The 26,735-nt window shown below is 36.0% G+C and overlaps 2 protein-coding genes across 5 annotated transcripts in view; both read right to left on the bottom strand.

The window, feature by feature from the left end:
* Window positions 1–8,506: 8,506 nt before the first annotated feature.
* Window positions 8,507–26,735, bottom strand: part of apbb1 (amyloid beta (A4) precursor protein-binding, family B, member 1 (Fe65)) — a 31,121-nt gene continuing 12,892 nt past the window's right edge. Inside the window, exons 3-14 of one of the 4 annotated variants that reach the window (XR_012386187.1) lie at window positions 26,090–26,280; window positions 22,508–22,564; window positions 21,583–21,659; window positions 20,791–20,851; window positions 20,573–20,719; window positions 20,216–20,351; window positions 18,040–18,154; window positions 16,455–16,527; window positions 16,297–16,377; window positions 14,168–14,280; window positions 13,873–14,049; window positions 8,507–9,366 (exon numbers count right to left, since the gene is read on the bottom strand). Coding sequence is in view for 2 of the 4 variants with exons in the window: in XM_003199317.7 (XP_003199365.2) it covers window positions 9,202–9,366; window positions 13,873–14,049; window positions 14,168–14,280; window positions 16,297–16,377; window positions 16,455–16,527; window positions 18,040–18,154; window positions 20,224–20,351; window positions 20,573–20,719; window positions 20,791–20,851; window positions 21,583–21,659; window positions 22,508–22,564; window positions 26,090–26,280 (1,385 nt within the window). In the remaining 2 variants the exon portion in view is untranslated. The remainder of the gene's footprint in view (window positions 9,367–13,872; window positions 14,050–14,167; window positions 14,281–16,296; window positions 16,378–16,454; window positions 16,528–18,039; window positions 18,155–20,215; window positions 20,352–20,572; window positions 20,720–20,790; window positions 20,852–21,582; window positions 21,660–22,507; window positions 22,565–26,089; window positions 26,281–26,735) is intronic. The other 3 variants (XM_003199317.7, XR_012386188.1, XM_068223930.2) reach the window with 3 other exon arrangements.
* Window positions 11,368–26,735, bottom strand: part of apba1b (amyloid beta (A4) precursor protein-binding, family A, member 1b) — a 219,446-nt gene continuing 204,078 nt past the window's right edge. The window contains exon 5 of the transcript XR_012386186.1: window positions 11,368–11,495. The gene's annotated coding sequence lies outside the window, so the exon portion shown is untranslated. The remainder of the gene's footprint in view (window positions 11,496–26,735) is intronic.

Raw genomic sequence — 26,735 nt, 5'->3', positions numbered from 1 at the left:
CCAGTGTTTGTTAACCTTTTGTTAACAGTTGTGTACTAGGTATACTACTTACCTTCAACCTGCAGTCACTACTTTATTTTTTTCTTGTCTATGGGGATTAGAAAAATCAGTCCTGTGAATTATTCCTGTCCAATCAAATCACACATAGAAGGTAAATCACATCATAATGAACTCCCTCAACACATGTGCACTTTATAATTGCAGCAAACTGTTTGGAAGCATTAAAAGTGTCCAAGAAGATGTCCAAAATCCTCACATGCATTAACCCAGAGACTGTTTAGATGCAGTTCACTGATGAGATGACGGATGTTTAAGGTATGATGACCAAAATGGCCTTCAACACTCAACAGGCGCAAGATGTCAACATGACACCAGATTGAAGTTGTACCTTAACGTCGTGTGGACGTTGCATTTTGTTTGGAAATGAAAATCAGGTTGACATCAATGTCAAAATCAACCAAATATCAATGTCTAATGTTACAGCTTGATGTTGTGTGGACATGATCACTATGACATCTATCAGATGTTGGATTTTGGTTACTTTCTAGCCCAACCTAAAAATCAACCAAATATTGACGTCATTTGACATTATTGGACATCAAAAAAATTGCCCTTAGATGCTGGCTAGACATTGAATTTTGGTCACCTGACATAACAACCTAAATCTAACCTAATATAAGTATCTTATGACATTATGTGTCTGCTGGACAATAACTGAATGCACTACAGAATGTTACGTTTACACACATCCACAAATTACTTGTAAATGCATCAGCTTTTCACAGTGTAATACTCTGAGTACTTTGAAAAGGTCTTTTGAATATTACTCAATATTCATGAGTAGTATTTACTACAGATACTTTCTCTACTTGCACTACATTTTTAAGCAAGTAATGGTACTTTAAGTAAGATTTTTCAGTATTCTTTCCACCACTGGTGATGATCCTACTGAAGTCACAGTTCAATATGCACCTCGATTTTGGGGTCACGGTTGATACAGGTATGGTATAATATGAAAAGTAACACATCCTCTGTGCTTGCTTTTCTGTTAGTTTTGAACAGACAGAAGTGTTTTGTGACAATCAGCAAAAGAGCTGTAAAGCTACTTGTGATGCAAAAAGACAGAATAATGAAAGAGAAAACTTTATAACTAAACTGCGAAATAAACTTTCAAAGTTTGAGCCCAACCCTCTCCTAACAGCAAAAATTGTGCATAAATTCAGTAAGCTAAACTCTACTGCAAAATGCTAGTACTGACTGGAGGTCTGGTCATCACAGAATGTCAGATGGACAACAACTCTTCAATTCTGTGAGTTTGTGTAAAAAAAAAAAAAAAAAGCTTTTTTTGTGTATCTTCTGTAGCACCTTGCAGGGGTGGTCTAAAGTCCAGCGCAGAGTGTGTTAGTTGTGCGCCTCGCTTACACACTGCTTCATTCACACAAGATGTAGAGCAATACGCAAATATCTTTACATATGAAAAATAATTAAAGGAATAAAATAACAAAATATTATTTTCTAGCCTACATAAATATAAAAAACCACTGCCTTCATCTCAGGGGGCTTTTTCAATTTATTCATAATTTGCTTTTGTATAATGTTATCATTATTAGCAGTATTATTTATTATCAGCATATTTATATTTGTTCTATTAAAACAAGCTTAGATTTGTCCACCTGTCAGGCTCTAGACCATATGGGGCACAGCATGTGTATTTGGCTATAACTCAGTTTTTTGAGCACACTTTATTATTATTGTTCATTTATTCGTTTGCTGGAAATTAGAACTGAATTTAGAAATAGTTTTGAAACAAATATTTGTGCTTAACAAACAAAATTAATTATGTAGGCAAATGGATATCTGTGCGTACAACACGTTTCCCTATCCACGAGAGCGAAAGTAAAGAATGAGGAGGCTCATCTCTCATTCTTATGCTGTAGATGCTCAGTTTAACTGTTTTCTTGCTAGTGAAATGCTCAGTTTTTCCCCTTACAAAGTCCGCCATGTAAATAGCAAGTGTGCTATGGACTCTTAAAGGGAATGGGAGATGAGACTCTGATTAGTTTATTCTCAAAACACAACTATAACTCATGGAGAGAATAAACTCAACCCTGTTAGACCATGCGCGGCGACGCAAAGCAAATTTTTACCATCGTTAAAATAGCAAAAGTGGATTCTGACATGCCCTGAATGCTTTTGCACGCTGCACTTTGATCTTTGCGCATGGATCGTCAAAATAGAGCCCAGATACATACTTTGTGAATGGCTGCAACGATGTTGCACTTCTGTGGTCTTATCTGCCTAACTTTAGTGACTGGACTGCCGTCATGGTTCAGTACGAATACATATACCATTACACCCATACCAAGTACAAAGTTATGCTCTTAGTCTTAAAATTGTTAGTTTGTCATTTAACAGCTTTCATTAGAAATGCAATGTTCAGAGGTCACCTAGTTTTACAGAGGCCTATACTACAAAGTGAGTATAGGAGGCTATGCAAAAAAGTTTGCACAGGTGGTTGATTTCAATTCAGCTCAGTCCTTGATTCATCTGTGGTTGCCACAGCAGAATGAACCACCCAGTGCAGGACTCATCTCCATCCCTCTATGGGATATTGTAGTTTTAAAAACTGCCAAAGTGCTTTAATTCAGATTTATTCAGAAGATAAGCATTTTCAAAGGTTTATTTCATTGTCACATTATATGCATTATGTAACATTCAGTTTATATAAATCAAATTTGATCAATTCACAAAATACCAGCTAAAATTTGAGAGGCAAATTTACTTATCACATTTAAAGAGAGAGTTCACCCCAAAATCAAAATGTACTCACCCTTAAGTAGTTCTAAAATGTTAGGTTTCCTTTTCATGGTAAAGACAAAAAAAGATAATTTGAAAAATGTTAGAAACCCCTAACTAGGCCCACACGAAATCTGCGAGCGCAATATTATTGACTAATATGAAAATGTTCATCTGATTTATGCACAGTAGAGTTTGTAACGTAATATTTTCTGTCTTTTAGTATATATATATCATATGAGAGACTTGCTTTGTTTACAAAATAAAGTGAATCTAATTAGATTTGCAATTTAAACATTAAATAAAAGTTAAAAAGGTATTACTTTTTATTTCACTAATTAAGGTTTTAGTTACAATTCTCCCAAAATAATTCTGCAGAAATCTGCAGATTTTAACCAAAAATCTCAGCAGAAATGGCAAAAAATGTCCGCAGATTCCGCCTGGCCCTGCCAGTAACCATTGAGTTCCATTGTAGGAAAACTAAACGGATACCAAGGAAGTCAACGGTGCTAAAATCCAGCATTGTTCTTAACTTATTTTGTGTTCAACAGAAAAAGAACCTCCACAGGTCTGTGACCAGTTAAGAGTGAGTAAATAGTGACAGGATTTTCAGTTTTGAGTGAACTTTCTGTTTAACCAATCAGAAAAGTAACATTTTTCTTGTTTTATAACAAGCACTTTGTAAAGCTGTGCTTTCTAGCACACAGATATAAAGTACCCTCATGGAATTTTACAGAAAAGAAAAAAAATGACTATATTATATAATGATGTTGATGTAATGCTAAATATGTACATGTATGCTTTTTCTACAGTGAAGTTGGTTCTGTAGTCTAATCAACAGTACTACATTAAGCATCACATTATCTAGACCTACACACGTTAGAGATAAAGGGCCAAGATGAGGCATTCAGAGACAAGACCGCTTGAACAATTAAGTGCATTCAAACATTCCCTTTAGTCATAGGTGTGTTATTTAACATGAAAAACAAAAGTGTGGCCCTAATAATGTGTATTAAATGATGTGGGAATATAGACCTTGATATTAATGAGTTCTAAACCGTTCCTAAAAGTGTCACGATAGGACAATGTGTATTTGAAAGTAATTAGGTCTACATACAGCAAGACAACCAGCATTGCAACATTTAAGATTATTCACAAAACATTTAAATATGTGCATATAATCAGTTAGCTTCAATTTACATTTTATAGAGTGACAAGAACACTTTCAATGACAAACCAGTATGTACAAACCGTTTAGATCAGGGGTGGGCACACTTGATCCTGGAGGTGCCGGTGTCCTGCACAGTTAAGCTCCAACTTCAATCAAACACACCTGCTTATAGATTTCTAGTAATCATGAAGACACTAATTAGCATGTTCAGGTGTGTTTTATTAGTGTTGGAGCTAAACTATGCAGGACACCGGCCCTCCAGTATCAAGTTTGCCCATCCCTGCTCTAGATAACCTCACAATCTCTGTTGAACAACAGCTGATGCTGAGCGTTTTTGAACATGAGCAAAAAACTCATATAAAAACCACTCAAAGCAACAAAAAAAAAAAACGTACAAGGTAATAACAAATGCTATTTAAAGCAATGAGCAGATCCAGTTTGGAAGACTAGGATATGTCAATTCCATTACAAATGGAAAAAAGGTCAAATAATTAAATCCACAAATGAACAGAGTGGGTAAATGGAACAAGGCAATGGAAAAATGAAAGAAATGAAAAGGCATTGTGCCTTGCAAAAAGTAACTTCAAAAGTGTGGAACTGCATTTTAAGTATACAATGATTAGCCTTCCTGTAAATTGATTCTGTTATTTAGATATTTCCCAAGTGATGTTTAACAGAGTAAGGACATTTAACAGTAATTCCTATAATAATGGCAGATTTACATTTTTAAAGCTGCGGTCACACTGCACTTTTCTCCCCATAGACCTCCATTCATATGCAAGCGAAACTGCATCGCTTGACGATCGAGGATTAAACATCCGCTTGTTAAGTGTGACGTCATGCGAAGCGCTGCCGAGTCTAAGCGCTCTATACAACGGTATGGGGAGACTCATGAAATAGTAATAATAAACGTTTACAAAGTGATTTAATACGTTCTAAAATCACGATCGCAATATATACACGTCCATGCCTTATATCCGATGGCCAGAAAGTGATTCAATTTTTAATAAATTAAAATTTTGGTATTTGTGATGCAGCAAGATTGTTGTGTACACTATGACTTTATATCAAATTAACTTTAATGTGTGATATGAATCAAAAGTAATCATAAACGAATGATTTCTAAACTCAAATGAGTAGCGGCCTGGACCCGGAAACAGTATTAAATACGTCACCAACACATCACCACTTAAAGCGGATGACCTCTCTGTACAGGAGCAATTGCTCGCTTTTTTAAATGTCTAATCATCTTGGTTAATCCTGCCTTTTTTCGCAGCACTGTACGACAGAATTTTGCAAGCTTTAAATGTAGTTTGACCGCAGCTTTAGGTCAATATCATTAGCCTTCCTAAGAATTTGTCTCCCTGATTGGCTTCAGAACAAACCACTGTGCCGATAGCTTCACTAATTAACCCAACTTATCTAGTTAACAAAATAAGCCTGTAAATAAAACTAGCATCTTGCAAAATATTAAAATATGTACTATCATCAAGGCAAAGACAAATGAAATCAGTTATATGAAATAAATATTTAAAGGGGACCTATTATGCCCTTTTTGCAAAATGCAAAATAAGTCTTGGATGTTCCTAGAGTGTGTATGTTCAGTTTCAGCTCAAAATACCACAAGCATTTTGTTCATGACTTGTTCACAACAAATGGCTGTGTGTGAGCGTAGCAGAAGATTTAAAACTCTAATAGTGGACTGCTGCTTGTTTATGCTTATGAGGGAGAGATCTTGAGTTACAGGTGGGGCTTTCCCCCTCTGATGACATGTAGAAAGATTTCATGTGTGATTATGAAAAAGTGGAATTCATTTTGTACCACTAGAGGCTGACAACATTCACACACTGTGGCTTAAACAATCACTTCATTAAACAGTAGTTGGGGAAATATTTAAAAAATCAATACAAAGATTTAACAAGAGGGCTAATCATTTTGACTTTAACTGTATATAAATCCGTGTGTCAGTGTATCTTTTGGTCATTGGATTTTCATTTTAGAAACTGATACTGAACACTATAAAACATTTTTTAATTTTTGTTTTAAAATTAAAAAACGAAATCAAGATTCAAAGCGTTTTTTGATTTTCGTTTTTTTAATTTTAAAACGAAAAAATAAAAAAAAACGGCTCGATTTTCTTTTTCATGGTATTTCATCATGGTTTTTCACCGCAGAATGAACCACCAACTTATCCGGTAAGTTTTACAAAGCGGATATCCTTCCAGCTGCAACCCTATTTCTGGGAGAGGCTAGCCTACTATAGGCTATTATATTTTTCTCATTAATAATGCTATAAAAGGTATTTTCTTGTTATAACAGGATTTTCTTAATACATATTTTTCTCATTGAACATAATTGACAATATATGCATTATTTGCATTGCTGAACAGGTGCAAAGTTTTTGCTAAAAACAATCACACTTCAGGAGTGACAGTACAATTAGACATTCATTTGGAATCATTGTGTAACTCTCAGTCAGTGTTATAGCTCCGTGGTGTGTGTGTGTATGTGTATATATATATATATATATATATATATATATATATATATATATATATATATATAGCAGTTGGCTATTTTCTATTTATAATTTCTGCTGCTATATTTGCACATGGCTATAGACCCATTGTATGCAATGGGGGATAGACCCATTGTAGCAGGGAGATGACGCACGCACACACCTGTGAGCTTAGCCATAGTCTGTTTTTAAAAGACAGGGGATGCTAATCAGAGTGTGCAGCATGTCTCCTTTCAGATAAAATGAATTGTTAATTTTTATTTTAAAGTACTACGACTTCTTAAAATGTGCGCAATGAACAACTGTATTAATGCCTCCCTCACTTTAAATGATTTGTGGTCAAACTTCGGGCATTGGAAGTTTTAATGTTTTAAACAATATTAAAACTTTCTTTCAGAAAAGTGTTCAGCAAAGCAACCTAAAGCTTGCATGTAATGTCGAAATAAAAATAGTTTCATTTAAAATATGCTAACAAAAATTAAATATATAGCCTATAACGCCCCTTATTCAATTCAATTCAATTCAATTCCTATAACGCCCCTTATATGTGAAATATGTTGTCCTAATGAGGAAAATATGTCTTAACAAAATCCTGTTATAACGAGAAAATATTTTTTAAAGCATTATTAAGTGGGGAAAAAAAATAGTAGCCTATTCACTAATCTTTTTGGCTCGAGACTTTCAGGCTAATTCACTTCCATTCATTTTTAGACATTAAAAACAGCTCGTTATGCTGCTTGATGTTGCAAACTGATAATTTCTTAATACATTATTCCACTTGGTCTGTATAGTCATACAAACATTTGTTTGTAGAGCAAGTCGTTTGACTGTTTTCTGCCGTTTATTATTCCTAGTCATTTCTCCCATAGGCGACTGAAACGGAAGTTCTAAGACAATTGCGAAAACAGGCGCACTGCCGCATTTTAGAATAAGGCCAATAGTAGGCAAGCAGGTCAGCATTGTGTCGCCTTGAATGAGCCAGCCTATCTGGTTTCAGAATATAAAAAACAAGTCTTTATTCATTTTAGTTTTCTGGTGATTTTATTTTTTGTTATTCGAAATAAAAAATGAAAATCAAATCATTTTTGATTTTCTGCTTTTCACCATGAATTTTCACCATTTTATTTTCATTTTAAAATTCAAAAACCAAAATCAAAAAACGCATTGAGACCTGGAAAGCGGTCTTGAACAGGGTTAACTCTTCCTCAATCTGTGCACGTCACAGGCTAATACAATGCAAGGTAGTGCATAGAGCTCACTGGTCCAAGAGCAGGCTAGCTCGCATCACCCCGTCTATAGACCCTGAGTGCAACAGGTGTCATTCTGGTACAGCTACTTTATTCCATATGTTTTGCTCCTGTCCTTCCCTGCTTTCTTTTTGGAGACAAATATTTCTCTCGCTATCAGCTATTACCACTGTTGATATCCCACTATGTCCAATTATTGGTTTATTTGGTGTTCTTCTGCCCGACCACACTCTACCCTCTCATTTTGTAGACTTTGTAGCCTTCTTAACCCTTCTGGCTAGGCGATTAATTCTTCTGAACTGGAAGAGCCCTCACCCTCCTTCTCACACTTGTTGAATAAGAAATGTTCTTTATTTTATCAAATTAGAAGAAATGAGTTACTCTCTTCATCGAACTAGCACTATTTTTATTAAATTGTGGGAACCCCTTCGCAAATATATCCAAACTCTTCAGCTTGACCTTGCTCCTTCTGATCGAGTCCCCACCCCCTAATGCCCAGCTTTTACGGGAAACTATTTCTGGTCAACACATTGTAGACTTGTTTTTTCTGTATATAAGATTGTACTAGTGTTGTTGTTTTTTATTTATTTATCTATTTATTTTTATAATTATTTTTTATTTATTTATTATTATTTATTTATTTATTTATTTTTATTATTATTATTATTTGCTCAAAATACTCTTTAGTGTATTTGCTTATTGTTACATGTTTATGTTTTAGTATATTTTTGTAATGTTTCACAATGTATAAATAAAAATACATTAAAAAATGCATTGAATTTTAATTTTCGTTTTTTAATTTTAAAACAAAAATCAAATAATGGCTTGTTTTTGTTGTTTTTGTTTTTTCCAATATCTGTTCCTAAAATGAAAATCCAAATGACCAAAAGATACACTGACCATGAATGAACTACAAATGTGTTCCACTGAAAAAAAAAATGCAATATGGGAACAATTTCAATTTAGGGTCGCATTACGAGTTCTGGATTTGTTTTCAGTTGATGGTTCAGTATGTTGCGTTTGAACAAGCAACCAAAGTTTGCAAGAACAGTCAGAATTAGTTGGCAATCAGAGTAAGAGGAAGAACAACAAATAATAAATAAGCACATCATATAGCATATAAACTAATGTTAGTGTTTTGGGAAAGCATGCACAATATTTAGTGTCCTTAGGGAGTGTAGTCCACATAACATTGTAAAGCCAATCTGTAATCTGAAGTTACATTCATATGTGGTGTCAAATCACTTTTACAGTACATCTACTAACAAACATGTGGGAGGAAATGTAGTGTACAATAGGGAAATATATAGGAACAATTTGTGTCCTCTTGGTCAATTTGTGATAACTGCAAGATGACCGCTGAAATAGCACGACCTTCTAAAACACCCCTCTACTTTCAGGCCCATAAAACACACACAAGGAAGAAATACATATTTGCACTGAGCGCCGATGAGGGAGTGTTACCCTTTTTAGGGGGTCTGGGATCCAGATCTCTTGAAGCTACCCAGCAGACTCTGAACACCCTTCTTCACGCTTGAGCCAACTCTGCGTGCCACAGAATCGGCAGGTGGGCCTGGCAGACAAGAGCTGCCACTGATGGGAGGACGAGCATCCAAACACTTCTGATACCTTAGCTGTGAATTACGGAAGATGGCATTTAGACTCGAGACATCTTTGAAAAATAGCATCACAAACAACTACAGTAGGTTTGTAGGAGTGCTCTTAACATACAGCTGAAGTCAAAATTGTAAACACTCCTGTGAAATTTCACAGGTGAAGTTTACTTGGAGCAAAGAAGTCACTGCATTTGCTATATTTTTTCTTCTGGAGACAGCCTAATTCATTTTAGTTTGAATGGAAAAAAGCAGTTTTAACAAATTTAAAGAGCCCCTATTAAACATTAAAAAGGGTATATTTTGGTTTTAAGGGTCTCCGACAACTAGCTGACATGCATGCAAGGTCAAAAAACTCTTTCATTGCCTTATAATCTGCATTTATTTTTACCTAATTATTCCAGCGACTCCAAAAGGAATTGTTCAGAGATTCATTTGTTCCCAAACCCCTCCTTAGCGTAAAGCTAATCTGCGCCAATTGGACTGTTTACAGCCTGTTGCGACTGGTCGACTGCGTCTAGTGCGAGACAGAGGAAAATGCCCACCAGGTGTGTGTGAGCATACCGGCCAACTCTCCTGTTTTTCCCGGGAGTCTCCCGTATTTCAGACCCATCTCCCGTCACCCTTCCGTTTAGTCATTTATCCCGGAAAACTCCCATAATTTAAATCAAAAGTCCCATACATCAAGTCTTTTCCTTAAACAAATGGCAGACGAATCCCCGGTTGTAAGCGTATAGATTCCAGGGAACACAGCACAAGGCTGGGTTAATAATGCTGAAATATTTTTGCAAAAATAAACCTCAACCACTGACTCTTCACAGTTTCATCTTTGGGTAGAGGAAAAAACACGAACTTTTCCCTCAGCACAGCGTTTTCATGACTTGATTCAACCGGGATCTGCTACAGTGTTTGTGGGTGCGGCCGCAGGTTTCAATTTTCCCAGGTTTGAGCACACAAATTAGTTTTGTATCAACATCATGCTTAATCGGCTAAAGACTCGTTATTAAGACGATTCCTTTAAAGCAATACGAGTCGACTCTTTTATAACTCAATCAATAGTTTTAAACACTGTGCACTTTCAGATTTAGGCCTTAGCTGGATATTTCACTTCACTTAGAGCTGTGTTACACACTACATGGAAGGTCATTTTTAAAATCCCATAATAGGGGCTCTTTTTATTTTTCCCATTGTCTACAAAGAAACCACCCTTGTGCGATAACTTTACCTACTTAGCATTATGATTTAAACTGCACTTTCGACTGAATACTAGTGTCTTGCATAACAAGTAGAAAAATATGATGTACTGTCATCATGGCAAAGACAAAAGAAATCAGTACCTAGCATTCACCATATGATCAGTCTAATGAACAAATGTTTAAAATTCCTGCAGTATATTTGAACTCTCACAGCGTTGGTTACCACTGACTTACACTATTTAAAATAAATAAAAACCAAGGACCCGCATTTCACCACAACCAACTTATTATGATAAGTATTATTATTATTTGTTAAATATAATTTAAAAAGTCACATATCATGTGATGGTCTGTGGATGAGTTAAGATTTGGAAATCAAATAAGTTATACAGACAATAGCACCTTTCACACAGTAATACCAGTAAATATTCGAAAAATTTCCGGAATGACCAGTAAATTTCAAAAAGCGCTGTTCACACAGGCGAGAACGTTATGGAATTTTTCCGGAAAAGACCATTTACAAGTTTACTCCGAAATACCAGTAAATTCTGACATCATTTATCAGAAACGACCTCTCTGCACTTGTATTTGTAAACATTTGACTACATTACAAACTCTGTGGATGGATAAGTAAAAATTAAAAATTATTAAAGGATAAAACATATAGAGAAACACTTTCGCAGTTTGAGATGTACATGATATGTGTGCGTGCTGGTGCTCACCAGCTGCCTCACGTGCAAGCACAACGCATCACGCAACTGAAGGAAGCAGAGCTTGAAAGTAAACAACAACGGCTAATCATAAGCATCTTATAGATAATTATTTACACAGTTGGCATTAAGAAGGAACATAGAAACGTTTTCTGACCAACATCTAGCAGCTAAATGTGTCTGGAAAAATACTCAAAGGCTTTTATCTTAATAAACTGCGTGGATGTGAATGTGTCTGAATGTTCTGATTGGCGAAAGTCAAAGTCCCTTTAAGGCAAGTTATTTCATTGGCAGCCATCTTTGAAACACCTCTCGGGCACGCTTAGGCATTCTGTCTGAATGGGAAAACACCAAATTCTCTGCTTGCCAACCAACTGCTTGCTCACCAACTGCTTGCCAAGCTTAGCATTGATTTTCACATTAGCAATCACCAATAAAATTAAATAACAACTGTGTCTCTAGTTCATTTCTAAACGTCCAAATCACACAAAATCTGCAGAAACTCATGTCTGGTCCGAGCCCCTCACCCAGAGCAAAGAGCATAGAATCACCAAGAGGCGACACTCTAGTGCAATTCGGGAAACAGCCGCTAGATGGCGCGGTGGCCATTTTGGAATGAAAGCTCCAATAGAACTACAGCATATTATAAGTCTGTAAAATAAACTAATAAAAGTCCTGATGATTGTGATAGTAAGTGTTGTATTGTCATCTTTTAGGTTGTATCTCAGCTTTATTGCGCTTTTTTAACAAATAAATAAATAAAAAACAAAGCAGCTGCTTGACATGGCGACAGCAAGATCCAATGGACAGCCGATTGCTTTCACTCCAAAATGGCGGAATCCGGGGCTGTTGCTGGGCGCTGCAGTTGCAATGTAACGTTCTATCCACTTGTTAAGTGGTGACGTGTTTGTGACGTATGTAATACTGTTTCCGGGTCCAAGCCGCCATTCATTTGAGTGAAGAAATCAATCGTTTATGATCACGTTTTATTCCTATCACACATTAAAGTTAATTTTATAAAAAATAATAGTGTACACAACAATCTCTGGGCTTGCTGCATAACAAACACCAAAAATTTAACAATGTATAAAAATATTAATAACTTTCTGGCCATCGGATATTAGGCATGGACATATATACTGTGATCGTGATTTTCGAAAGCATTAAATCACTTAGTAAACGTTTATTATTACCATTTCATGAGTCTCCCCATTCAATTGAATAGAGCGCTTGGACCCGGAAGCCGCTTCGCGTGATGTCACACTTAACAAGCGGATTGAGTGTTGCCTCTTGATCATTCTAAGCTCTTTGCCCAGAGTAATATCAGTCTAAAGCGATCGGTGATTGGCTCCTGTACTAGTAGGCGAGGCTTCATTCGCCATATTGACTCATTTTTTGCGCAATCTTCCTTTTGGGTTTACACAGCGCAGCATTCCAGCAAATTACCAGTAACATTACAACTTCTCTATCTAAATAGCCGGAACGAATTTACTGGTATTTTCAAAAAGGGCCTGTTCACACATACAGACCTTTCTAATGCTGTGTTCAAACCAGACGCGGAACGCGCGGATAAATCGCGATATTCACGCGTAAATAGTCGCGTAAACAATTGAGGTTACTCGCTTTATTCGCGCTTCAAACCCCGCTTTATTCGCGTGTCAAATTCACTTCAGAACAGACCAGGATTCACATGATGGGCAGGGCTTCTGTCTGCCTCGTCACTCTAGCTTCATAGCTAAAGGGCTAACATGGATTTTATGATGAAAATAACAGTGTTTATGTGCTTTATGAAGGATGATAAACAGCGTCGATACGTTTAGGGCCGTGTCTGAGTCCACTACATGCTTTCAGAGGTGCATCCAGCTCTTTAAGCTCATAGACTCCTACAGAAACTGAACCTGGCTGATGGAGGTTTTCAGCAGTGCTTCTGACTGAGCCCAGTACAGTTTGATGAACTTCTTGTCGGTGTCTGCTGGGGGATTTCCCCTGGGACACCGACAACAGGCGATTCGTCACAATCACGCCCCCACAAGAGCAAGCTCCTGATTGGTTAACGCGGCACGAATTTCCGCTGAAGTTCAGATTTTCGAACTCGAGTGATTCGTGCGAAACGTGCATTAAGCGTGTCAAACGCGCAAAACGCTCAATTCGCGCCACGCCATTCGCGCCATGCGCACCGCGCAATTCTCGTCATTCGTGCCGTGCCATTCGCTCGTATCGCGCCACAGGATGTCTATTCGCGCGTTTGCATTGACTTAACATGTAAATCACTCGCGCTTGACGCGCGTTCCGTTCCGTTCATTGCTGGTATGAAAAGGGCTAATGTCAAAATAGTGTTACAGTGCTTTTTTGTGGAAATATTTAGCTCAAAGTATTGTGAAACTATAGTATCATTGTATGAAAAGCATAAACAATTTATTCATCTTATTTTGTGTTCCACCTGCATGATACTCATTCCTCTAACAACAGTTTTACAGCTGCTTGAACTAAAAATGTAATGCTAGTTTTACAAGCAGCACGTGAATATTTCAGTCTCATCCACATCTGGGGCAACTTCATTTAATTGTATAGTATAGTAATGGGCAAGTATGTAAAGAATGTACTAGGTATTCCTTGCTCACCATGCAGGCAGCCTGTACGGCCTCACTTAGACTGGCTGCATTTGGATCACACCAGAACATGTGACATATAAAGTCTCCAGGTCCCTCTGCCATGATGAACGCAAAGGTGTGAACGTCTTTCCCGACTCCCATAAATGACAGGAAACGCACACGACACTCAGAGAGAACTTCCTCTGTCTGTTTGCGAAAAAAAGATAGAACTTCAGTGCAATTAACAAAGCTAAGCAGACATTTAAAATCAAGAATTGGGTATTCAAGTTAATAATACTTAAGTGTAAAAAAAAAAAAACTTGACCTCAGATGTTAGAACAGTAAGCGTAGCAGAGGCCACGTTTACAGTCACAGGTGTCCAATCCTCCTTGTCTTTGTTCAGGGCAGTCTCCAGTGCTACATTAATAACTTCCATCCCTTCAAATAACAAAACCAACACGACAAGCTTATTTCAGAGAACTAACTTTCAGTTAAAAATATAAACAGGTATTTTAAGCAGTCACAGATAAATGGCATACAATGGAACACAAGTAAAGGTAACAATTGGGGACAACTGAGGGGAAAATGCAGGAGAGTAAGGCATTTAAGGCCCCGTTTACACTAATGCATTTTTGTTTGAAAACGCAGAAGTTTTGCTACGGTTACGCCACCCGTTCACACTACGCCGGAGTTTTCGAGCGCCGAAAATGGAGCGTTTTGGAAACGCTGAAGAGGCCGTTTTCATACTAAAACATTAGAAAGGTCCGACCCTTCCTATCTGAACATGCAGCTCAACTCCTTGTTCAAGCTCTTGTTCTCTCCAGACTGGTCTATTGCAACTCTCTACTAGCCGGGCTTCCAGCTAACTCTATCAAACCTCTTCAGCTGCTTCAAAATGCAGCAGCACGAGTGGCCTTTAATGAACCTAAAAGAGCACATGTCACTCCGCTACTCATCTGTTTGCACTGGCTGCCAATTGCTGCTCGCATCAAATTCAAAGCTCTGATGTTTGCTTACGAAGCAATTTCTGGCTTTGCTCCTTATCTGCTCTCACTTCTGTAGATCTATGTGCCCTCCAGAAACTTGCGTTCTGTGAATGAATGTCGCCTCGTGGTTCCATCCCAAAGAGGGAAGAAATCACTTTCCCGAACTCTCGCATTCAATCTGCCCAGTTGGTGGAATGAACTCCCTAACTGCATCGGAACGGCAGAGTCACTCGCTAAAAACTCAACTATTTAGTCTCCACTTTCCTTCCTAATCTGCAATTGCCTCTCTGGTTCTACCGCTCACTGTACTACAAAAAATAAATAAATAAAAAAATTTACTAATGTTTTGCTTATTACACTTTACATACCTGAAACTTGCCTACAGCACTTATTCATTGTTGCTCTTATAGTTGTGTAAATTGCTTCCTTGTCCTCATTTGTAAGTCGCTTTGAATAAATGTGTCTGCTAAATGACTAAATGTAAAACGCTGCTGCTCCGTCTGAGTGTGGATGGGGTAAAACGGAGACATCTCAAAACGGAGGTGCGGCTGCCGACATTCGCCTTCTGATTGGGGCTTTTTCTCAATATTAAGTAGCCTAACGTTGCACACAGTTCAGTCCTGCATCCTTCTCTTGTAAGTTCAGACTTTGCAAGTTTGATAAGGCAAACAGACTCCTGAGAACATGTCAGTTAAATCTTCAAAGGGAACAGTGTACTTTATAACCTTACTCACATCATCCTGGCTACATTGTTTCACTATATCTTAATAGTAAAATGAAAACATGATATAAGGAACTGCTATTTTCATTTTGATATTAACAACTTTGATATTAACAGACAGCAGAATTGTTGAGGCATTGTGCAGCATATACGAGCGTCATCTTCACTGCATATGTATTTATAACAAAACGAAGCCTATAACATTACTGCCTCCTCTTCATTCATTTTGAGTGAAAATACGAAACATACCGTCTGTTTTGCTGAATATCATTATTACACTATAGCGTACAATAAGTTTATACATTATAGGAAATAAAGGCAAGCAATCAGTCAATATACAGAATGTACGTGGTTTCATTAATTATTATCTTTGCGATCACCCAAAACAAGTTACCCGAGAACAAGTAATAGATTCAAAAGACAAAACTCGGGAAATATGTCATTAGATATAGACAACAAGATGAATTAAATATCACGTTTAACAAATATAGTGAGATTAGATTCAGCTGGAGATCCTCGATGAACACTGAGCACAGCTCTCATCTGGGTAGATTTGCTGCAGCGCATGCCAGTGTGTGTGTGTGTGTGTGTGTGTGTGTGTGTGGTCACATGATGTGCGTTTTCAGCGTTTTGACGTAGACGGAGAGCTGTTCAGAAACGCTGGGTGAAACGCTAGAGTGGATGGGGATCGTTTTCATTCTAAAACGCACCAGTGTAAACGGGGCCTAAGATAAGAGAACTTCTTACCAACTGGCTTTGTCACTTGCACACGACCCAAATATCGCACTTGGAATCGTTGGACCAGCTCATTCTTGGGAACTGGGAACTCTGGAGGACAAAAGCTTAAGGTCATTCATAGTAGTACAATGCAAAAGAGTACATCATAATTTGTCTTTGGATCTTACCTTGAAAAGGGATGTCTCTTAGTCTTGAGGGGTCAGAGTTTAGTCTGCTTGATGACTTCCTCTGAGCCATAATCTGGAGTAATATAGACCACATAAGCACATCAACAATTGCATACTCAGTAGTAACTGTAGCTAACTTGCATATTTTAACTTCCATCTGGCCATCAAAATGGAGTGAAGGAACTTGACGTCAATTTGTATGCAAAAACCAGAGTTAGCAGTTCTGGTTCCCTCGTCCCAAAGTCAATAGGTTTTTTAATGGAATTTCAGTTAAATCGGTTATAACTTAAATAAGGTTTGTGGCTAACACAAACAAAAACAAAACTGAAATATTGGTATGTGGCTCTACTATCTTTGTCAAATAAATGGACCCATCCTTTGACATGGACAGGCTTTACATTAAGCCTTGATGATCTGTCTGTAATTTTGCCCCTCATATATCTTCTACTGTTAAAACTTTTTTTTTTCTCTTCAAAATATCACACATCTTCAATTCTCTCTAACTCTTGCTGTGGCTGAAATCTCAATGCAGATGGGGCTGGATTCGTGCATGGACTATTGCAATGCTGCTTTTTTGGTCTGCCTAAAAAAACTGGTTGCAGTAGGTTCAAAAATCAGCAGCAAAGCTTTTGTGTTAATACCCCCCTCAAGTTATGTAACACACTCATTGTTGGGGAGTAACTAGTTACATGTAACAGCATTACGTAATTTAATTACAAAATAAAAGTAACAGTAATTCGTTACAGTTACTGAGAAAAATGTGTAACTACATTACAGTTACTTGTGAAAATGTTTAAGAATACAAATGGGTTACATCTATAAATTCTCTTTAAAAACCTGGGAATATTAATCAGTTGCTTTGCCTGTTTTTGATATACACGAGGCCTTCTGCTAAGGCCATTTATTAAATCGTTGCTATTCTGATGCTTTTGATTTGCGGCGCACCCACAGGCATAAATCCCGGGGGGAACATGTCTTCATTATAAATGTTTGAAAATTATTTAGTTGAAAATGTCCATTCGAAACTTAAAAGTAATCAAAAAGTAATCAAATGTAATTAGTTACTTTACTTTTATAAAGTAATCGAAAAGTAGTGTAACTTATTACATTTTAAATAGGGTAATTTGTAATCTGTAATCTATTACATTTCCAAAGTAACCTCCCCAACACTGAACACAATACCCCTTTCACTTAGAAATAAATCATCTCTGTCTGTTTACGACTCTAAAACCCTACTAAAAACACATATTTTCAATCTGTATTTTAGACAATGTGGCCTCAATGGCCTTAAGCGTTTGTAATAATAATAAAAAAACTATATTAAATTAAATTCTATCTAACATAGACTTGTCATGGCATTTATACATTGCTGTTCTCTGGTGGTTAGAAGTGCTTTTTTATTTTCATTAAGAAGTCATTTTGAATATAAGCATCTGCTTGTCAACTACAAAACCCCTACTATCAATCACCACATATTCACTATGTTTTCTGATCCATTTCAAGTGTTAATTCTTCTTATAAATGTCTGAAATGGAGATTAAACCAATCCTACATATTATAGTGTAAATATTAAAAGATAACTTACCTTAGAGCAGATCTCATGCATGCTTGTGGCGATGTTTTTTGCCGGGGTGTCACATCGAAATACATGACACTTGAGCACATGTGTTAACTTGTCCCTGGCCACATATGCAAAGTCCCTGCAATAAAAGAAAACAGCCAAATAAAGAGATCGATGTCAGCCCAATGTATCTGCACACCAACAGCAACTTCCGATAAAGGACTTATTGAAGTATGTGATATGTATTCCCGGAGTGGGGAACAAAACACTGCCTTATAGCTGACACTGCTAGAACACCCTTTGGTGTAAAAAAAAGTCTTAAAAGTTTACTGCACTAGCAATGCTCCCAGAGGTGATGCTTCACTGACATTTCGATAATATATTGTTTATGACTCCATCATAGAAAGATTTTCTATAGAGAAAAACACAAAGAAATACTATATCGGTCACATACACCTATGACCACATATACCGGTTAAAAGTGTGGGGTCAGGAGGACTTTTAAATGTTTAAAAATAAGCTTATCCTGCTCATCAAGGCTGAATTTATTTAATCAAGAACACAGTAAAAAGTGTAAAAAAAAAAAAAAATCGTTATTGCACTATAAAATAAGTGTTCAAAAGTAGTTTATAATTTATTTTAATATATTTTTATTTATTTCAGTGATTTAAAGGTAAATTTTCAGCATCATTACTCTAGTCCTCAGAGTCACATGATCTTTCAGAAATCATAATATGAATTCATAATATGAATAATTATTATCATGATTGGTATTTTATTAATATTTTTATTATTAATAGTAATAGTTATAAACATAATGACAGGAATAATAATTTCATTTGAAGCTACATACAGTAATAAATAAATATTTAATAAATACATTTAACTTTATGATTAATAAATGCAGCTTTAATGAACAAAACAATTTTATTTAAATTATTAAACAAAATTGATAATAACGAAAAAATAGAAAATAAATAACCCCATAATTTTGACCTGTGGTGTACTTAAAGATGTTCTCTTTTACAAATCCACTTGAACATTATGAACCTGTATATTATAAGAGGTAACCAGAGAATCATTAGCCAGAACAAGCAAAAATTATGCCTTAATCATTTGTATGTTTGCTTTCTTCATGACATAATGTATAAAAACATGTAATAAATCACAATGCACTGGCAAGAAATCAGAATCCAACATGACTGCCGGGAGCTCAGACACATACGCTGCATCGCATGAAAGAGTGTGTGTGTGGTCACGTGACGTTTCAGCAGTGTAGTCTGGACGAAGAGTTGTTGAGAAACGCTGGGTGAAACGCTAGTGTGGACGCGGGTCTTTTTTTATTCTAAAACGGCACTTTAAAACTAAAACGTATTAGTGTAAACAAAGCCTTAGTCCACCTATTTGTGATGTTAAGTGGAATTTTGTGTCTTCTAAATTTGGTTTATTAAAAGAAAAATACATAAATTATTGTGTTACTGTACATTAAAAAAAACTACTTAAATCCATTCTCTGAAACAAAATGCTGCAAAAACAAGGAAGACGAATATTCCTATAGAGAAATATGTCTGAAATAGTACAAACTCTAAAATGTCAGTAAAGCAATCCCTCACTGGGTGGTCCTGATATTTTCAATCAATAAGATTATCATCACAGAAAGTTACAACATTTAAGTCAATGTTGAATGAGCTGAGACCAAATGCTCCAACTAAAAATAAAAAATTAAATAAAAATAATATTTTATTATGAAAGTAAATGTAAAGAATAATGTGAAAAATGTAAGAATAAGGCGGAATTTATATAGTTACTTTTTATGAAATACAAATTTAAAGACAATCTCAAATGCAGTTTGCATCAACAAATTAGCATTGTAAAAATACACAAGAGCAAACAAAAACAATATAATATACACAGCAACTCTACCTCTCCCTGGGATCCAGAATGCAGCAGAACAGACAGAACGAAAATATTAAAACATTGCAATGCAGTATTATCTGAATTACACAACAAAACAATCTTTCAACAGCCTATTGATGTTACCATAGAAAAGATTGAATTAAATACAGCAAAACATGCTTCAGTTTGTGTAGCATTGTGCATCTGTCAGTCTACGATCATATGAATATCGTCAGCTGTCATTACAATTAAAAATGAAGCAAAAATCAAGTTAAATTGTAGGCAAATTATTAATTATGCTCACAGACTCACCTGCCATCATCACGACCGACGCCCCAAACACGGATGCTAACGATTGGCTGTGAGTGAAGCAGTGTTTGTCCATGAGGTTCAAACAGATTCAGCATCTCATTTTCCAGCACCAGCAACATTTCCTTTCCCTACACAATGCAAACAATGTCATACAATCATATTATTTGTACAAGGTTTGTAGAACATATAGATGATACTCAAAATCCTGGATTATTAAGGGACTAAGCCGACAAGAAAATAAATGAATGAAGAGTTTCAAATGACAACGGTGGACCCACCAATCCTAATTGAACATTCCTTTGATACTTCCTTTCTTGAAATTCAAATGATTTCAAGTAGATGCACATACCTCACCCCAGATGCCAGCTGTGTCATCTAGATTGTGTTTCTGGTAGGACAACTGTCGGATGCAGTTATTAACAGCAACACTACTCCTGCCAGGAGCCATTTCCTCTTCTGTTATTTCCACCCAGCCCAGAGAACGCACTGCAAAACACTGTAAAACACAAACATGAAGAAAACAAGCATTTCGAGGTCGTGTATGTGGTCAGCCATCGATGCATTTACCTTTGAACCCTCAATACTGCTGAAACAAGTCTGTTCCTCTTCCTCCTCAGTCTGAGAAAAACTGAATAGAAAAAAAAGTAATAGAAAAAAAGAAAAAAAGAAGAAAAAAAGTCAGTGCACCTGTTGCTCAAAAACCAAAATTACAGGTTCAGTTAAAAAAGAATGAATAAGAATGCAACAGAAGCGTCCATAGGTACATAAATGTCAACAAATGCATAACGTCAATGCAATGTTAAACTTAATTTGGTAATACTGAATAATACTCAACTTTATGTATAATAATAATAATAATAATAATAATAATAATAATAATTAGGCACCTTTCTGGCAACTCAAGGACACCGTACAATAAACAAGAGCAATAAAACAACAAGAGAAATAATAAAAATTACACAGCAAATAGTGCAGACAAAATTATTTAGGCATTAAAAGCCATCTTAAATAATTGGGTTTTGAGTCTTGATTTGAAGCGTGTGAGGGAGTCAATGTTTCTGATGGCAGGTGGTAGTGAGTTCCAAAGCCGCAGAGCAGAGCGGTTAAATGCTCTGTTGACGTTAGACGAGCAGAGGGAACAGACAAGTGGAGGGAGGAACAAGATCGCAGGGTGCAAGAAGAAACAGAATTGTGGATGAGGGCAAACAAATATAGAGGGGCGAGATTGTGGATGGCTTTGAATGTTAACATCAAGATTTTTAAATCAATTCGAAATTGAACACGTAACCAATGAAGCTGCTGCAGGACAGGGGTGATGTGATGATACGGGTATATTGGAACCTTTGATTCATCTTGTACCTGAGATTGATTGAGGCATAGCGTAGAGTTGCTCCCTCAAACTCCTTCAGACTTTCATCAGAAGATACAACCTCCGTCTGAAAAACAGAAAGAAAATAAATTATACAGTGTTCCCACTTTAAAGCTAAATATCGATATTGCTTGACCTTCACTGACTAAAAAGCTGCTTGATGTTTTACAGTTACTGTCTGCTGTCTACAGTCTTATAACTACTTGCTGTTTTATGTGGCTGTTAAATTATCCTTTTCTATTTTGTTATGGCTGTACTTGATCAAAAGGGTGCTTCTCCTAAATACTGAGCATAGGGTCTAAATACTTAGGACCATGGGATATTTCAGTTTTTCTTTTTTTATTAAATCTGCAAAAATGTCAACATTTCTGTGTTTTCTGTTAATATAGAGTCCAGTGTGTACATTAATGAAGAAAAAAAAAAAGAACTTACATGATTTTAGCAAATGCAATGAAACAGAGTGAAATATTTACGGGGGTCTGAATGGTTTCCGTAAACACTGTACTTTTTAACACAGAGTAATTTTGAAGACAAATTTTTTAAAATGTATATATTATCCTGGCCTCTTATCCTTGGTTAACAGGTACAATATTGTGACTGTATTTAACTTGAGGGGCATACGAGTTGATAAGCATGAAAAGAATAAAATAGAGCTGAAAAATAACTTGTCCATAACAACAGGTGTGAAACAGTACCATGCAAAAAAAAAAAAAAAAAAAAATAGTGTAGAAAAAAATTATTTTGGTAAACAGTCCAAAATAAGTCCAAAAATATTACATGGTAAAAAACCTCTGACTTTTAATTTCTGGAATAGATATTTTAAAATTCCATGACCCGTAGGAACCCTGACAATATTATCGTAAACAAAACAAAAAAAATTGAATAAAATTATCTGAGACTTCATTATTAACCTACCTGCCAGAGTTCATCACCACTGAATGTGTTCTGGTGTGAAACATCATTCCATGCAATCTAAATACAAAATGCACCAATGTTAAAAACATGTATATTTGCACTCACTTGTGGGTTACTAGAATATGCTGATCAACTAAAGAATTATAATATAATATTATATTAATATAATGTTATATTAACCTTTAAAGATTATGGGCCCTATCATACACCCGACGCAATGTAACACAAGGCACGACGCAATTGTTGTTTGCTAGTTTCAGCTTGGCGCAAGAGTCATTTTGACCTTTTGCGCCATTCTGTTTAAATAGCAAATGCATTTGCAGTCATATGTGCGCCCATAGGCGTTCTGGTCTAAAAAAGGAGGCGTGTTGAGGTGCATTGCTAGCACGTTGCTATTTTGAGAAACTATAATAGATTTTTCAGTAGACCAGAACAAAGCCGGTCTATCGTCCAGCACAGAGCGCGTTAGTTGTGCGCCTCGCTTACACACTGCTTAATACACACAAGATGTAGAGCAATACGCAAATATCTTTAGATATGAAAAATTATAAAAAAAAAAAATAAAAAAAAAAAATATATATATATATATATATATATATATATATATATATATATATATATATATATATATATATATATATATATATATATAGGATATAATAAGGATATATATATAGAATATAAATATAAAGAATTAAAATATTACAAAAAATATTATTTTTTAGCCAACATAAATATAAAAACCATACTGTCATGCCTTCTTCATCTCGGGAGGGTTTTTTAGTTTATTTATGACTATTTGCTTTTGTATTATGTTATTATTATTAGCAGTATTATTTATTATATCCATATTTATATTTGTTTTATTAAAAACAAGCTTAGATTTGTCCACCTGTCAGGTTATAGATCATATGGGGCACAGCATGTGTATTTGGATATAACTCAGGTTTTTGACCACACTTCATTATTATTGTTCATTTATTCGTTTGCTGGAGATTAGAACTGAATTTAGAAATAGTTTTAAAACAAATCTTTGCGCTTAACAATTAAAAATAATTATTTATAGGCTAATTGATGTCTGTGAGTACAAGGTTTCACCATCCACAAGAGCGAAAGTTAAAGTAGATAATGAGAGGCCTTATCTCTCATTCTTGCTCTGCAGATGTTCTGTTTAACTGTTTTCTTGCTGGTGAAACGCTCAGTTTTCTCACTTACAAAGTCGTCATGTAAATAGCAAATGCGCTATGGAGCGACGCAACTGGCTCTTAAAGGGAATGGGAGATGAGACTCTGATTGGTTAATTCTCAAAACACACCTATAACTCATTAAGAAAATAAGCTCAACCCTTTTAAACAATGCGCCCTGCGCTTTGTACTTTGTGCATGGATCGTCAAAATAGAGCCCCATGACAGTAGAGGGGTGACGTTACTGCAGTTGGGCAAGTAAAGCTAAGGTGAGTAATACCGCTTCATCTTAAAAAAAAAGGGGTGGAGACAGGCAGAAACTAACCAGGTTAGGTTCACAGAGTACAATAACATTGTTAAAGTTACCTCTCTTTCAGAAACAGGCTTGACTTACCCAGCCTACTCGAGTTTAACAAACCTGCCGTTTTGAATCAGAAAACCCAGAGTTTCTCTCATTTCAGGGTACATACTGAGTTTTCACTTAATCTCCTTTCTGAAATGGGGCAATGGTCTTGCTGTTTTCAAACATCTCAAATAACGGTATGGCTGTTTTTGTCAAATGCAAATATCTGGTGCAGCATATATCTGGATTTTTGAGATAGATTTGTTCAAAGACAACATGTTAGTAATTAATCTTATTTTTACTCATATTTTGAAGTTTAGGATACTTTATTGAGCTTGTGTTCGTGAGGTTGGTCCGTTTTGGTGCAGAAGAGTCAATGATTGTTTGCATTAGTCTTTTTTTTTTTAGGTCAGGTGAGTTTAGTTTAGATCCACTGCATAAAAGTTTGTTTTCTAATCTCATTATATTAGCTAAACATTGCAATGGAATCTAAGAAAATAATGTATATAAAATTTACTATATAAAAACAACAAGTCTCTTTAAAATCGGATAAAAATCCCTGCAATTTTAAGGCCCACTGCAACATAGAAGTATGGTTTCCCTACCCACTGAATTGATTGACAGCTATATATTAACATGGCTCAGCCACATAGTGTATGAACAATCACAAGAGAAGATATTTCAATCCCAGTTTGAGGGCAGGTTTATTTAAATCAGATTTATTTTACACATTAGCATAACATATCCATACAACAGTGCGTGTATCCTGTCACATTTTCCGTCCAAAAAAAAAAGTGCAAGGTTAAACGTGTGTGTGTGTTTTACTGCGAAATTCGCTTTTTTTCTTTTCATAATTTGTGTGTGACTGATTTCAGAAAGCCTTAAATTTAATCCACGACAAAATACATCAAATGACCACAAGGTTATAACTGAAGTATTTCTCATAATTTTGCTTGCTTCCTTTTACACACGTTGGAACGGAGAGTGGGAAGAACCAGGGCCCTAATGTACAAAGACTTGCGTTGAATTCATACTAACACATTGCGTACGCACAAAGCTTTAAATGTGGTACGCAGTAAAAAAAATTCAAACGTATGAAACACTGTGTACGCGGAATCCCATGCATATTTCTCTTTGTACATCTGAATTAACGTAAAACTGAGCGCACGTGCACGAGCACAAAACCCCTCCCTGCCTCCTCCCCCTAATAAATATGCTAATGACTCTTACTTTGGCAAAACCAAACAAAAAAGCAATGGCGAAAGCAAGCAAGAAGAGAAACTTTACAGAATGTGAATTGGAGGTGCTCCTATCGAAGGTAGACCAGAGCAAAACTGTATTATTTGCAAGTTTGTCCTCCGGAATTAATAACAAAAGAAAAAAAATAGAGTGGGAGAGTTTATCTGACCCAGTTAACGCAGTGGGGTATGAACATCGCACTGTGAGTGAATCAAAAAAGAAATCGTCCTATGTAAAGGTGTAAAATTTTGTAGTGTCTATTTAAGCTATAGTAGCACACTTCGTTGGAAATAGCTAGTTGAGTGAGTCCCACCCATCACCGTTTGATTGACAGAGACAACATAACTGTCCCAGACAGCTGCCATTGCACGGCTCAAAGATACTTTGTAGTGTGCAATTTAACATATTTGCCTTTAGGAGTCGCCAATGGAAATAAAAACAAACACACACAAAAAATGCACTTACGCCAGACGTGAAGTTGACGTGGACCAACGTACATTTCCATGTTAATTTCATCGTTAGTAAATCCAAACCCGAGCGTAAAATCTGGCATACGCAAATTTTTTGTGCGTACGCAGGATTGATACATGAGGCCCCAGCTCATTTGCATTAAAGGCACAGGCTACAAAAAAAGCTAGAGAGTCCTAAGACCTCAAAAATCACATATTTAGAAAGGTATAATATTAGGTATAATTTACAAATATTCTAAAGATACCGGAGACTTATCTTAAATCTTTAAAAATAGGTCAAATAGGTATCCTTTAATAAAAAACTAAAAACTGCAAACAAGAAATTATTTTTGTGTGTGTACAGTACCTGAGGCTCATCAGCGGGTGTGACTGCAGGTGAAGCACTTGATGGTCTCTCCTCCAGTGTCTCCGGTGGTTCCCACTGTGTGGTACCTGTAGGAATGTGCCAATAGTAGGTGCCCGATGTGTCCTGCACTCGCATCCAACCAGCAGGAAGATCCGTGTCAGTTTCAAATGCACTACCATCCCAATAGGACTCTAAAAACAACAAAGCATGTTTTATTTGAAGAACTTTATTGTTTACAGTGGGAGTATGATGGATCGCAATTAATCCGTGATAAATATGTGAAACATTAATTCATTCAGCTTATAGCTGCACAATTAATAATTAATCATCAAAGATTGGGATCTCGATTAAAAAATTATAGTGATTTGCATATCTTAATTAATCCTTCAATGCAGTGAATTCAGATCTGCGCCTGACTGAAAGAGATTCAGTCTTAAGTCTTTTCAACCAGTATTATAATTTCTGAGTTACAAGCAATCAAATGGCACAGAAGTACTGGGATAACCGTTTATAGCTTAGATATAACTTCTAATGTTTATGGTAAAGATTAAAATAACCATGCTCCAAATAAAATATGCTCCAAATGAACGTTAATATTATTGTTAATATATAATATTATAATAATAATATTGTTAAGCTGATAGAT

Source organism: Danio rerio, chromosome 10 (genome assembly GCF_049306965.1).
Source record: "Danio rerio strain Tuebingen ecotype United States chromosome 10, GRCz12tu, whole genome shotgun sequence".
Lineage (NCBI taxonomy): Eukaryota > Metazoa > Chordata > Actinopteri > Cypriniformes > Danionidae > Danio > Danio rerio.
The sequence above is the reverse complement of the archived record's forward strand: the minus strand, read 5'-3'. Positions and strand labels throughout refer to the sequence as shown.